This window comes from Marmota marmota, unplaced genomic scaffold (assembly GCF_001458135.2).
Source record: "Marmota marmota marmota unplaced genomic scaffold, marMar, whole genome shotgun sequence".
Lineage (NCBI taxonomy): Eukaryota > Metazoa > Chordata > Mammalia > Rodentia > Sciuridae > Marmota > Marmota marmota.
The window spans coordinates 14,613,530-14,629,079 of NW_025999982.1; the positions used below are offsets into that span (position 1 = coordinate 14,613,530).

The 15,550-nt window shown below is 30.3% G+C and overlaps 1 protein-coding gene across 7 annotated transcripts in view; it reads left to right on the forward strand.

The window, feature by feature from the left end:
* LOC107143980 (CD2 associated protein) overlaps positions 1–15,550 on the forward strand; it is a 112,673-nt gene that overhangs the window by 93,754 nt on the left and 3,369 nt on the right. For all 7 annotated transcript variants that reach the window (XM_048805444.1, XM_048805443.1, XM_048805445.1 and 4 more), the window contains 5 exons: positions 4,076–4,238; positions 4,813–4,955; positions 12,661–12,773; positions 13,483–13,584; positions 15,030–15,211. In XM_048805444.1, coding sequence (XP_048661401.1) covers positions 4,076–4,238; positions 4,813–4,955; positions 12,661–12,773; positions 13,483–13,584; positions 15,030–15,211 — 703 coding nt within the window. The remainder of the gene's footprint in view (positions 1–4,075; positions 4,239–4,812; positions 4,956–12,660; positions 12,774–13,482; positions 13,585–15,029; positions 15,212–15,550) is intronic.

Genomic DNA, 15,550 nt, shown 5'->3' on the forward strand with positions numbered 1-15,550 from the left:
ATATATATATATATATATATATATATATATATATATATATATATATATTTATTTCAAACAACAATTTTATATATATCATAAGCACCAAGTAACCTGTTTCTGAATTCAGATCTGTACAGTGTGAGGTAGAGGTGAAGATTTATTTATTTATTATTTATATGTCAGTCATCTTTTTTAGATGTTACATATGAGTGAGATTATGTGATACTTGTTTTTCTCTGCCTATCTTATAAAAGGGCATGTTTTAATAGCATCCTTATATTTTAGCTGTTTTTTTAGTGAAAAATATTTACATACTTAATGATAATTACTACTTCTTTTCCATATCTTAAATTATCTTAACATCTGTATCTTAGATAATTTTTCCTTGGGCATTCAGATAGCTAACTTAGGAATATTTTTTAAAAATATGAATTTCCTTTTTGTTTCAGTGAATTTCTAACTGGACCAAAATTCTCACAGTTGGGATAGCTACATGCAACAGAATAAAGTTGAAACCCCACCTCACACTGTATATAAAAACTAATCAAAAGTGGATCAGTAACCTAAATATAAGAGCAAAACTCTTGGAAGAAAACATAGGGGTAAATATTCATGACCTTGAGTTTGGCAATGGATTCTAACATACATGTGATATTGTAATACAAGAAGGAAATATTTGATTTATGTTCCTGACACATAGCTCGTAAAACCATTGGAATCTCATGAGTGATAATGGTGATTGGTGCATGATTTGTTAGTTCATAACATATTTTTCATCCACACGTGAGCTTAAATTCATAAACTTTTTTAAAGCCTATAAGAAATGGGAGCTGGCTGCCCAGGGAACCAACCTTATGATTATAGTGTTGAAACTTTTAGCCCCATCACCTGACCTCTAGGGAGGGGATAATGACTAGAAATTGAGTTAATCACCAATGGTCAATGATGTTCTGAATCATGCTGTCCTAATGAAATCGCCATCAGAAACCTTAAAGGTGAAGTTTGAAAAGTTTGAAGTTTGGGTTGGTAAATAAATACATTGAGGTGCTGGAAAGGTGGGATACACTATTCTAGGCATGGAAACTCTGTGCCTCTTTTCACATACCTTGCCCTGTAACATTATCTCATCTATCTGGCTGTTTCTGAATTGTACCCTTTATAATATTGGTAAATATGAAATAAAGTGCCTTCCAGAGTTAGGTGAGCCATTCAGCAAATATCAAACTTGAGGAGGAGGTCATAGGAACCTCTAATTTATATCCATTTAGTTGGGACCATGAAAGGGTTGGACTTGCAGTTGACATCTGAAATGGAGGTAGTGCTAGAGGACTGAGTCCTTGGTTTGTGGGATCTGTTCCAGGTGGGATTTTAGGATGCTAGCTGGTATTGGTTGGTATGGGAATAAATTCTACATATTTGATGTCAGAGCATTATTAACAGAAATAGTTTGTACTTTATACAATCTGACATCTAAAGCACATTCAACAAATAAAAATTAACTTGGACTTTATCAAAATTAAAATTTTTGTGCATCAAAGGCCATTATTAAAATTGGAAAGACAACCTCTAGAATGAAAAAGTATTTGCAAATGATATCTGACAAAGATTTATATGTGGAATATATAAAGAAATATTACAACTCAACAACAGAAAAACATTGAAAGTGGGAAAAACACTGAAATAATTATTTTCCTAAAGGAGATATAAAAACAGCCGAAAAGCACATGGCCAAGATATTTAACATCTTCAGGGAAATGTAAATAAAAACCACAATGAACGAGCTGCCACTTTATGCCCACTAGGATGACTATAATTTAAAAAAAAAAAAAGGAAAATAATATGTTGGCAAGGACATGGAGTAATGAGTGTACATTGCCTATGCTAATATAAAATGGTTTTGAGGTTGTGAGCAAAGTTTGATAATTCTTCAAAAAGTTAAGTGTAGGATTACTATATGACCCGACAAAAGAATTGAAAATAGGTATACTTATACTTGTACCTGAATGTTAATTGAAACAATCAAAATGTCCTTCAAGGTATATCAGATTGTGTTATATACATAAATGCTTCAATAAGGATGAACCTTGAAAATATTATGTTAAATTTGAACTAAAGGTTATATGTTGTATGATTTCACAAGTCGGAAATAATTCAGAATTGGTAAATTCATAGAGTTTGAAGGCAGATAACTGATTGTTAGGAATTAAATGGAGGGGTGAACGGTGAGTAATAGATTAACAGAAACTGTTCTTTTGGAGCAATAGAAGTGTTTTAGAACTCTGTAAAGTTGATAGTTGCATATCATTGTAAATATATGAAATGGTACTGAATTGTTCATTTTAAAATTATTGATTTTTTTGTTATGTTAATGTCCTCAACAACAACAAAAATAACATAAGTACTCAAGTACATTGCCATTGTATTATTAGTAATATAGTCTTGGACATACCAGGAATAATTAATCTTTTTCTTTGTTTTGATTTCCATGAATATTAAGTGTGGTTGTTTTTTGGGGGGGGGTTGTTTTGGAATTATACACAAAACTATTTTCAAGTTATTTGTAAATCTGTTAAAATTAGTGAACTCTGTTTAGCCTTTGACATTTTTTCTTTTTTTTTTTTTTAATATTTATTTATTTACTTTTCGGCGGACACAACATCTTTGTTTGTATGTGATGCTGAGGATCGAACCCGGGCCGCACGCATGCCAGGCGAGCGCGCTACCGCTTGAGCCATATCCCCGGCCGACATTTTTTCTTTGATATTATTTCTTTATCCCTTCACCCTTTCCTCTCTCCCCCAACATTAGGATCCTGTGCTTGCCAGAAAACCCTCCCTCATTGAGCTATACCCCATCCCTTTCCTGGTTATTTTTTATAAAATGTTTTTCTTATATTTTCTGAAATATCAAGGAAAGCTCTATTTGATTAGGGTCAGAATTAGGTATAATTTTTTATGCATTGTTATGTCTTGAGGTCATATAAAAATAGATATTTGTACTAAATGATAATCAGTTTCAACGGACTCATATTTTTCACAAGAGCCAAGGGAGTTATTAAGTAAATGGTAAGACTGAGGCAATAGTATTTTGTATTTTTTTGTTGTGAGGTGAAACTTATAATTTTAAAGGAGGAGTTTTTACCATGCCCTGTGGTGTTTCTTCAGGTTTGATGACCACCAATTTCTGATAGGAAATTTCATAAAATTGTTTGTGGTCCTCTGATAGATAGTCTTTTCAGAGACCAAATAAACTTCAAAGAAGAGGTAGAATCATTCAGTTTTGCACTAAATAGTTTCTTATTTTTGGAAATGTACCTTATGATACGTTCTAACTGTTGTATCATGAATTTGAATTATATGTGCACATATGTGAGTTTTTAATACTTATTCTTAGTACCTGAAAAAGTATATGTAGCACCAAAGAGTGTTCAATGCCTTTTTGGTGATAAAATTTTTATTAACAAGGCATGACATTATTCTTAATATTCTTTATTCAGCATATTCTTATTTGTCAGATGGATTTATTACATGAAACAGGGCTAATAAAATTCCTAGTACAGTAGCAAGAACTGTAAATATAAGCCTGTATTCCTTCATGTGGCTAATTGGCCTAGTGTCACTTTTTCTTAGCATTTGATCTGGTTTTTTTTTTTGTCTTTGCCATCATTATGATTTTTAAATCAGAATTTTATATGGTACTACAGTTCTTTTTTGTTTTTAGTTCCTTATACTTCCATTTCAGAAAATAATCTGGCTCAAGTCTAGATAATTTTCTGCTTGTAGTTCAATTATATGTGGTATATTTGAGAAAGAATATCACCCCCTAAAAGCAGAGGATTCTGGGAACATAATTAAAAGCAGGCATTATTTGTTAATCAGAAGGTTATTAATGATTTCTGTCCCAACTAAAGGAAACTTTTTTAGTTACATGATGCTTAATAAAGTGTAACTTTAAAACAAATGAAATAATGCACTTACATATGGTTATAGAAAATGAGTTAATGCCTATGGCTGCCTTACAGTAGTTGCAATAAATAGAGAAACCTAAATAGTTTTGATTGTTAATAACTTGTTAAATATTTTTAAATCTTCAGATGAAAAAACACTGGAACAGAAACCTTCTAAACCAGCTGCTCCACAGGTCCCACCCAAGAAGCCTACTCCACCCACCAAAGCCAATAATTTATTAAGATCTCCTGGAACAGTTTACCCAAAGCGACCTGAAAAACCAGTTCCCCCACCACCTCCTGTAGCCAAGTAAGTTTTACCTAATTTTAAATTACTTATTGATTTACCTGCCTTTGACCTAACTGAACTCTATTGCCTTTTTAAATCTCAAAAGTAATTTTTAAAGTATTGTTTATATTTCCTCAAAAGACTATAATAGTGTTCTTAATTGTTATACTCACAGTAGGTGAATACACTCAAACTATATTTACATTTCTTATTTTATTGTGAACACTACTGTAGTAGAGGTTTACTTTTATGGAAATAGTGTTATAGAATAGAAAGCAATCTGTCTTATGTTTATACAGTCTTTAATGTCACCAAATCTCCTTTTTTTTTTTTTTTTGTTACTGGAGATTGAACACAGGGGTGCTTAACCACTGAGCCACATCCTCAACTTGTTTTTGTATTTTATTTAGAGACAGAGTCTTGCTGAGTTGCTTAAGGCCTCACTAAATTGCTAAGGCTGGCTTTGAATTCACAGTCCTTCTGCCTCAGCCTCACAAGTCGCTGGGATTATAGGTGCCCAGCACCAAATCACAATTTTTTAAAAAAGTTGTTTTTCAGTTCAAGTGATTTTGTATGTTCGTTTTTCTCATTTCAGGATCAATGGAGAAGTTTCTACCGTTTCATCAAAATTTGAAACTGAGCCAGTATCCAAACCAAAGCCCGAATCCGAACAGTTACCACCTAGACCAAAATCAGTGGACCTTGATTCATTTATAGCAAGAAGTTCTAAAGAAACAGGTAAGTCATCATGGAAGTAGGTAGTACATTAAAAGAAGTAATCAAAGGAATCTCAGTTTTTAGGAACTAAGCAGTGTATATGCAATTTTTGTGTAGATAGTTATAGTGGAAATTCATTGAAATTTTCTTAAATGTATTAACCAAAGTATAAAAATAAAGAAGATAAATGGTCAAATCTTCATGGTTCTTATTGATCAGAAGGTTCCTACTGATGATAATACAGAATTAATAAGTTTTCATAGTGTTCAAAAGACTGAAATCCATGTTAAAAGCTCATTCATCTTTTATTTCTTTCCTTTATAATAGAATGACCATATTACCTAAATCAGGCACCTATAAATGCAGTTTAGTTTTAATAGTTAAAAAATAAGATGACACAGGCTTTCAGTGCCGAACTAGCTTATATTTAATAAGACTTTTTAGATATTTCCTCTTAATCTGGGGATACTTTTTTTCCAATATAGGAAGTCATGTCACTTTTTTTGCTAAATATTATTTTGTAAGCTTTAGGACTGACTAAAAAACATGTTCCTCGTTTTTTATACTGTATTAATTGAAAAATTAAAAACTTGAAACAGGTGTTTTGATAAAGGTGTCTCTATTAAAAGCTTTATATAATCATTATAATAATTTGTGGTAATGGTTATTATTTTGTATAGTGCTTGCAAAATTAGTTTTTAGTTTTTTATATTTTTCAAAACACTTTTTTCATGTTTTTATTTTATCTTTACAACGTAAACTCTAGGAAACAGATGCTATTTTTCTCTGTTTAACATTTAAACAGTAAGCTATAGACATATTAACTACGTACAATTACATAAATCAAAAGAGAACTCTTTAAATTCCTTTTCTATAAAGTGCTCTGTGATATTCTTTTTAAAAAATCTTAATGTCTTAATGTATTTGTTTTTGCTCCCGTGTTAACATTTTATGAACTTCAAGTTCAGTTACGTTTAGATTTTTTTTCCCACTGTATTATATTTACATTTCAAACTTTTTTCCAGGTGATCTTATTTTTCTTCTGTCTTTTCAGTTTGCCAATGCAAAGCCTCTGTCTTAAGTGTTACCTCCTTTCAGTCTTTTGAATACTTTATAATCCATTTATTTGGATATTAACTGCCCTTTATGATGCTGTATTCATTACTCATTTCTGGGAATTGAGGTGTTGATTATAGGTTTGAGAAAGTCTTGAAATATACTTAGTATTTCTTATCTGGTAAAAATTAACTTATTTACTATTTTAATAAAAATGAAAAAAGTATTTTTAAAAAATCTTTATCTTTTTATTATGGAGCTTAGTAGTTAAAAATGGATTCTTGTCAGCTCATATTTTTCCATTTGATTTAAAATATAGCCAGAAAAGTGTTTTCTAAAAATAATCCTTAAAGAAAAAAAAAAGGTTGTTTACACAATTTTAACTTTCAAAATAAGTTAAAAAAAAAAACTATTAGTATTATCTTTGAATTTTCATAATTTTCTACATTCTTGATCAGAAAATACTTAAAATTTTGGTGGAGTCCTTTGGGGATTAAAGTAATAACATTTAGAATCTGTATTTTTTTTTGTTGTTGTTGTTATTTGTATCAACTTTTGCTTTATTTAGTTAATTTCAAAGTAGTGAAAAAATCTTTTAAAATTTAGATAAAACTAATTTTCACATTTTTCCAAGACTTTTTCTAAGTATATTCAACAACAAACATACTTTGCTTTTTTGCATTTCTGTTGGAAATAATATATATAAAATTATTTCAAACTGTTGGTGATTGGAAAGTTTTAGTTTTTAACTTTGTTTTTGTTCCATTTTTTGCCTCATTGACATAGTGGTTATTTATTCTTTATGTAAAGAAAGAGGCTTTGTGGAACAGAGTTTGAATATTTCTAATTTCTGTTTTTAAATTTTTTTTAATAAATAAGGAAATAATGTAAAGATGCTAAGACTTACACAAATCAGAAAATTAGCAGCTAATTTCCAAGCAACTGTCTTTTATTTTGCTCACAAAACTAATTTTGGCATAAAACACTGTTATCCTGCAAAGTTTAGAAAATATAAATTTGGGGAATTTGAGTTTATATTAAGTAGCAAATGTTTACTAAACAATTGCTTTATTCCCAGAAAATATTTTTAGATACTGGTAGTATGCTAAGATAAAAGAGTTGCTGGTTGGTCATGGTGCTGCAGGCCTGTAATACCAGTGGCTCTGGAATCTGAGGTAGGGCTATCACTGAGTTCAGAGTTGGCCTCAACACTTTAGCAAGGCCCTAAGCAACTCAGCTCAGTGAAATCTTGTCTCTAAATAAATATATACAGAAAAGGGCTGTGATGTTGCTCAGTGGTTATGGGCCTCTGGGTTTGATATCTCATACAAAAAAAAAAAAAAGACATAGTTGTAGGTGGTAAACAGCTTATGTCCTAAACATTAATTCTTTCCTTGTATACTATTTTCCCCCATTAGAATGTCATATGTTCCTAGTATAGGTTAAGTATCCCTTATCCAGAATGTTTGGAACAAGAAATGCCTTAAGAGTTTATTTATTTATTTATTTATTTTGACATGGCAGGGGGATGGCGGGCGAGGGGGGATATTTACATATACATAATCCCTTATCCAAAATGTCTGGAACTAGAAATATTTTGAATTTCGTTTTGGAGGGGTGTATTTAGAATATTTACATATGTATAATGAGATAGATATCTTGGCGATGGGAACCAAAGCAAATTATAAGATTCTTTTATGTTTCAAATATTTGGTATACATGTAGCTTTGAAGTAATTTTGTACAGTATTATCAATAAATCCATGTTTTGGCTGTGACCCATTACATGAAGTCTCCTGCAGAAATTTCTACTTGTGAGTGGCATCATGTTGATGCTCATTAAAAAGTAGATTTTTTTTTTTTAGTGTATTTGATTTTGGGGTTTTGGATTAGGAATAGTATATCTGTGCTTGAAATATAAAAGTATTGTTCTAACTCTTCTGTGAGTTATTAACACTTCTTAAAAATTGTTTTAGTTCAAGTACAGCTTTAAATTTCGCATGAGGTTTATGTAAATTTCATATTTTCTACTTAGTTTGAAGATATACCTTTTAAGAATAATGCATAAAACTAATTCATAATTTACAGAAAATGTAAAACATATGAAACCAGCTTATTGACATTTTCAGTTAAAGTAATAATTTGAGGTAAAAGATATAGTAGAAATGATATAGTATAAAGTATACTGACTTTGCTATTTTTAAAAAGTGGGTTTTATTATTGATAAGTTTCTCCTCAAAATCTGTTTTCTTACTTAGCTAACATTTTATGATTCAGTACATCTACTAATACCCATTAGAACACCTGGTATGGAAATCTGTTCCTTCTTTAATTTATAAAAGGCATATGGCCCTCATTTTATTATCACATAAAATTGTCCTGTTTATATAAAACTACATATAAACATTTATGTCTTTATATATAATACTAATTATATATAGATATACACACAGATTCTGACTTTTGTACATGTAAGAAAGTCACTCCTAGAATAATATTTTCTTTTCCCATTTTTAATGGCATGATATAACTGAGTTCCCCCTTGTATGTTCTCATATATTATATAGCACTACAAATTACAGAGCTACTAAGAACTATATTTTAGTGGGTTTTTTTTTTTCATTTTTTCAAACACTATATTAAAAATTAGTTTAAGGAAAATCTCACTGACACTGCTAGTCATTTATAAAGTTCACAAAGTCCACATATTTTTAAAATAATGAATTTTTCTAAAATACTTCTACAATAATAAATTTTCTGAGAAGTAAATTATTTTCAGATTAGTTTTAAAATACTAGAGACTTTAGTACTAACATAGCTGTTACATTTAGTTCAGCTGATGAGTTACCTTTACAGTGTAGTATTTTATCTTTTTTGATTTTTTTTTTTTTTTTGATAAGTTCTTCCAGGATTAAAATGAAATGTTATAGAAGGGAGACCAGTGTAGTAGAGGAAGGCAATCAGGGGAAGGTAGGAGGAGAGGGAAGAGCAGGTACTGGAGAAGGAAATTGATCAAATTTTATTATGTGGATATATAAATATGTCACAATGAACCCCATGATTATGTATAATTCACTAATAAAAATACATTTTAAAATAAATTAAATTTTAGAAAACATAAGTTCTTCATTCCCAAAGCAGTCATTATGGAATAAGGAAGCATTCTCTCCTTTCCATTTTATTTTATACTTGATCTCTTTTTGTGTGAATTACTTTCCAAATATTAACTGATTTCTTTCTTTCAGAAAGAATTTATGGTGGGATTTTTATAATAAGGTTCTTATTGAGTAGAGGATGCTATCAAAAGTGAGTCTCTTATCTAAACAAGGATTAAAAAAATTAGTTTCTAATAATAGTTTCCTCGATTATATTATAGAAAGTATCACTGATTAAGGCCTTGGTAAATTTTTATTTATGTATGAAGATATTTTAAAGGTTGTATTGAATTTTTATAGTGAGATATTTTTAAAATAATATTTGTAATTTTTATTTTATAATATCATAGAATTAAAGTTGCCTCCTTTATTGTAATTTCTGTATACACCAAAGACTAGAATTGACTGACTGAAAGGTGGTTTAATTTTAGTTACAATTATTTTATGAGATGTTAATATTGATTTATAAAACTGGCCTCTTAAAGTATTGTGCCATTCTTTTAAAAACTATCTTTATTTTTTAGTGAGTAATAAAACAAGGCATCTTTCTAGTTTAATGTGTATTGATATTAATACTAATCTTAACTTTTTCTTTTGAATGACCCAGAAATCTAAAAATCTAATACATATCTTGTGTAAGTTTACATAACCTGCAGTAGCTATATGCTAAACATTGAAATGCTTCTATTCATTCTACAACTGTTCCTTTTTCCTGCTTTGTGAAATAATTTTTTTGGTTTAGTCTTTTTTCTAGACATTCCTATCCTTGACTTTTCTTTCCAGATTTTGTTTCCTAGCCTGTTTGCCATGTTTTCCTTCTTACGTGTCAGGAAATTATCCTACCCTTCTCCATTTTGGTAAGATAACAACTTATAAAAGAAATCAAAATAGTACATTCAGTATAAATAGGTGGTGCACATTGATATTTTTTCTTTATAATTTTACTGAAAGTGTACATGTCTGTCTGTCTATTTATTCTAACCCTTTTGGTTTTCCATTTTAAAATAAAATGAAGTTCATTTTGGAAAATTTTTCTTGATTACAGCCTAAAATATTCCTGTAACAAAGATTTTTTAAAAATTTCAAACCTTGGCAACCATAAAAATCAGGTTATTTGCTCCTAAAATTGGAGATTTCACTTGGCTTTTTAAAAACGTTCCATATCTTCCTACCAACATGCAAAAGCACAAGTAGTTGTCAGAGTGACGAGGTGTAATTACAAGAGTTAAGGTATGGTCATGCCTTTTGTGCCATTTGTATAGTGTAAATCCATTGTTATCACTTTTATGTAAACTTAAAAGCATTTAGATATATTATGAGTCAAAAATGTGCACTGTTCTGTATTACTAACATAATGGCATAAATGGAGAACCTGAGAGAGTTTTAGAATGGTGAAATTGTCTTGGTGTTGTAGTCCCCAAACTGGACATTTGGAAGGCCTATTATATAAGCATGGTGTATTTTGTAAATCTACGTTTATTTACCCTTCGTTTTCATTTTTAATTTCTTCCATGTTTTTCTGTTTTCTTTCTACAAGTTGCTTAAATATGCATTTGAAAATAATCTTTACAGGCCAAAATGATTGATTTTTATTTTTCAAAGTGTTTTGTGGGCTATCAGTGTACATTTGTCAGTGTAAAAAGAAATTTTTAACCAACTGTATCCTGTTCTTAACATTCTTTTTAAAAAATACTGATTTTTTCAAGATATTTACAAATATATAGACAGCATCCACCTGTAATCCCAGCTACTTGGGTGGCTGAGGCATAAGGATTACAACTTTGAGGACAGTCTACCAATTTAGTGAAATCTTGTCTCAAAATAAAAAGGGCTAGGTTGTAGTGCCATGGTAGGGTACCCTTAGGTTCAATCCCCAGTACCACCAAAGCAAAACAAAACAATTAGTTACAGATAGAATGACCTTTATATAAGTAAATATTTAAATTACACCTTTTTTAGATTATATAATACATTTTCCACTGCAGTCTTTATTTCTTGCTATGACTTGTTATATAGTTACAGTCACCAAAAGACTAAAAAATTAACCTTAATATATTGCAGTGTCTGTTGTGATACATTATCTTAGTGACTTGATCAAAGAGAGAACACACAATGTAATCTATAGAAAAACATTAGCAATAATCAACCAATGTTTCCAATTTTAAAACACATATTGCCAAACAGTGATGCCTCTTTTTTTGCCTTACATTTGTGTCACTTATTCCTTAATACAAAATTTTAAAAATTATTTTTATATGAAATTTGATGAATTAAACATTGAGGGTGATGATGAATATTTTAAGCAATAACAAATCACTGTTGCAACATCGTAGTATCTAACAAAGTATTATAACCATCCAGGCAAATGCTAAAGGGGAGAAAAAAAATCCAGGCCTGGAAAATTAGGATATCTGCTGCCATTTGGCTGTGGTTAATATCCCTGGCTTGGAATCTGGGTTAAATCAAGGTAATAAGTAACAATGGAAGTATCAGGAATTACTGCTAGGGTTCTTTTATTATATATAGATACCTGGGCTTCAGAGTTACAACTACTTCTTTAGCATGATTTTATGGATTATCTAGGAAAAGGCAAGGTAATGCATACCATTCTTTCAGAGGTATGACTTATACTAGATTCTTCTTTAAACCCAAATTTTTGGGTCAAAGATCATTCAGCCTTTGATGGTAGAGAAGCAGATTGATCTTTATAGCATTTTCCTTTGGTATTTGATTTGCCTTAGATTTATAACTATCTTATGATTTCTACAAATGGTAATGTTTAAGCATAGATGCTAAACAGTTTTAGTTCTAACTGTAACATCCCATATGAAGACATGTTAAATCATACTTTTGGCCTGTAATCTCAGCAGCTTGGGAGGCTGAGGCAGGAGGATTGCAAGTTCAAAGCCAGCCTCAGCAACTTAGTGAGACCCTGTCTCAAAAAAATAGAAAGTGCTGGGGATGTTGCTCAGTGGTTAAGCATGCTTGGGTTCAGTCCCTGGTACCAAAAATAAATAAATCAGTAAAAATCATACTTTCGCTTTACACTGAAAAATGCAAATAGAGAGCAGCAAGGTGCCAGATACACTTGAATCCTTAAAATTTGAATATCAGTTCACTACGTTAAGTTTAAAATAAATTTTATGATGTTGTAATTAATTAGAAGTTTTAAGTAGATCATTTTTTTTAATAAGCAAGAACTTCAGATGATAGTTTCTGTGTTACTACAGTTTATGGTACAGATTTATCTTTAAATAGAAACTTTTTGTTGAAGTCTAAATAGCTATTGAAAACATAACCCTTATTGTTTATAAAGTCTTGTACTATAAAATGTATTAAGTAAAAAGAATGTGTCTTAAGGGTGTTGTTTTCCAAATGCATATGAAAAGCACAGGTCAACTTGTTAGTCCTTCAAAGTAGTGGTACTCTTTTTGTTCAAAAGCCAGAAACATTACTTTTTACCCTTTAAAAGGTACAATTATATCTCAGTAGACAATATTTATTTTTATTCTCTAGATGTTGTAAATTTTGATGACATAGCTTCCTCAGAAAACTTGTTACATCTCACTGCAAATAGACCGAAGATGCCTGGAAGAAGACTGCCTGGTCGCTTCAATGGTGGACATTCTGTGAGTTACACTTAACTATAGGAAAACTCAGAAGATTTAGCAAATACAAAGTCCATTTGAAGATGAGAAAATGAGAGGTTTTATAGCTACATCTAAATAAATCAGGAAAGGCACCTCTTACAGTCAAATGGCAAATGCTGATGTATAAGAAAATAACAAGGAAAGAGGTATGTTCTTCAGTATGGTCTGGAATAGATTATTTGTTATGAGACCATAACCACACAGCCCAGGGTCAAATGAGGACAGGGAACCTGTTCAATCTACTAATCTAACAATAGTGATCAAGATTGAAAAGTGGAAGATAACTCATTTTAGGGTAAAATGAGAATTTTTTTTCTTCGGAAATATTCAGGATTTTTTTGTAGCACGTGTCCTATTATCTAAGTAACTTGTTATTATGCTTTCTGTTTTTTGCCTGGAATACAGGTTGTACTTTAATGATAATATATTAACTTGTATTTACTATGATGTTTTTAGCCTACTTAAGTGGAAAAAATTTTTGTTGCTGTGAGATGAGTTATTCTTTCCCTCAAGATACGCAAATGTGTTATTCAGCTTGAAGTTACATAATATCTTTTAAAGAGTAATGGAATAACAAGAATAGTAGCAAGTGAAGTAGTATAAGTAATTTTCTTTATTATCCAAATGCCTACTACTAGTTTCCTTCTTTGATTTGTTTTGTTTCTTGATTTCTAAAAAAATCATCTAGCCAACTCAAAGCCCAGAAAAAACTTCGAAGTTATCAAAAGAAGAAGATAGTGCCAACCTAAAGCCATCTGAATTTAAAAAGGATACATGCTACGTTCCAAAGGTGAGTCACGTTTGTATGGTTTTCAGGATTCTTTGTGAACATCAGAATTATAGAATTTAGTATATTTTCTAAAAATTATTTCTTCTGCCAAGAAATAAAATAATTTTTTTGAGGAATTGAATTGTTAATCTTAAGTCACACTGTTCTCTAGTGATATTTTTAGAAGAGCTTATATTGTTTTTAAAATTAATAATATTACTTATTTCATATTTTAAGGCATAGATTTATATATCTGTTTCATTTTCTTATTAAACATATACTCTGAAATTGTCTAGTCCACATACTTTTAAAAGAGGGATAACATTTAATTAGATCAGAAACCATTATTTCTTTACTCTTTCCCTAGCTTGGTTGTTGGCACCATAATTAAACACTCAGTATATACTGGAATGAATGGCAAAATACATGGATCCTTCTATCTGTTACACGGTCTTAGGTATCTTTTCTAAACTTGTGCTGTTTTTATTTAAAATATTTTTACCACAACTGACACATATACTTAAAAAGGTCACATCTCCTCCTAAGTTGTTCCTTAGTTTTATTACACGGCATTTGGATACATTTCCAATTTATTAAATACAATTAAATCTCATTCTCTAAGCAGTTGACAATCCATTGAAATTTTACTAAAATGGCTTTGTTGTTTTTTTTGCTACAAAAATGATTCCAGTATGTGGATTCATCTTAATGCTGCTTCCATGATCATTCTAAATTTTTTCATGATTACTTTTAAGTCAGCCTCTTTAGATATTCTAAATGATATGTGTTTAATATGGAAGATCAAGTAACACCTTATTAATACTGATATATTCTTGCTTTTAGATTCTCCAGTAGGCACAGCATCCATAAGATAAATTTGATGGATTTTTTTTGTTTGTTTCTCCTTTTTAAAAACAAAGCCATTGCCATATATTTCTTCAACAAAACCCACTAGTTGTTGCAAATTAATTCTTTAATTGTCTGTTGTTTTTTTCCAGTCAGGAACATCAAACTGTTTCTTGAATTTTCAAATTTACCGTTATCTTGGAGTACAGGTTACCAAAATGCTAGGGACCAGAAGTGTTTCAGATTTCCAGTTCTTTTGTATTTTGTAATATTTGCAAGTATACAATGAGATATCTTGAGAATGGGACCCAAGATGAAGTATAAAATTTATTTGTTTTATGTACTTCTTGTATACAAAGCCTGAAGATAATTTTATACAGTAGTATGACTACATTTTGACTTAACCCATTATATAAAGTCAGGTATAGAATTATTCACTTGTGGAAAGTTGCTACTCAAAGATTTGAACTTTTGAGCATCTTGGATTTCCAGTTTTCAGGTCTGGGTTGTTCAGTCTGCATTGTTATTTTTAAACATCTTTTGCTCTAAGTATCTACTTAAATGTAATATACATTTATATATACAAATAAGATCAGAAGAAACTTTTATTATGTTTTCAGCCATCTGTCTACCTTTCAACACCTTCAAATACTTCTAAAGCAAATACATCTGCCTTCCTAACTCCATTAGAAATAAAATCTAAAGTAGAAACAGATGATGGCAAAAAAAATTCCCTAGATGAACTTCGCGCCCAGATTATTGAATTGCTGTGTAATGTAGAAGCACTGAAAAAGGATCATGGGTAAGTAACTTTTGTTTTCTTCTGTGAGTACTACCTAGTACATATGCAAAGAATTCTTTCAAAGTGTATTAAATAAAGATCTGTTCTGCCTGTTTCTGGTATAAGAAAATTTTCATTAAAGGTGCTTTTGATAAAAACTTGAATTGGAAAACTTATTCCATCCAGTATGTTAGTCCTGGAATAGATACATGTAAACCTCTAAGTTGGACTAGAAATCTTCTGGTCAGACATAGGAGTTAAATGGTCTTGAAAAATATGAGGAAAATCATATTGTATTTTAGGGTCAGGTATATATGTATAGTTGAATTTCTGAGAGGGTTAGGATAGGTGATCTCTAAA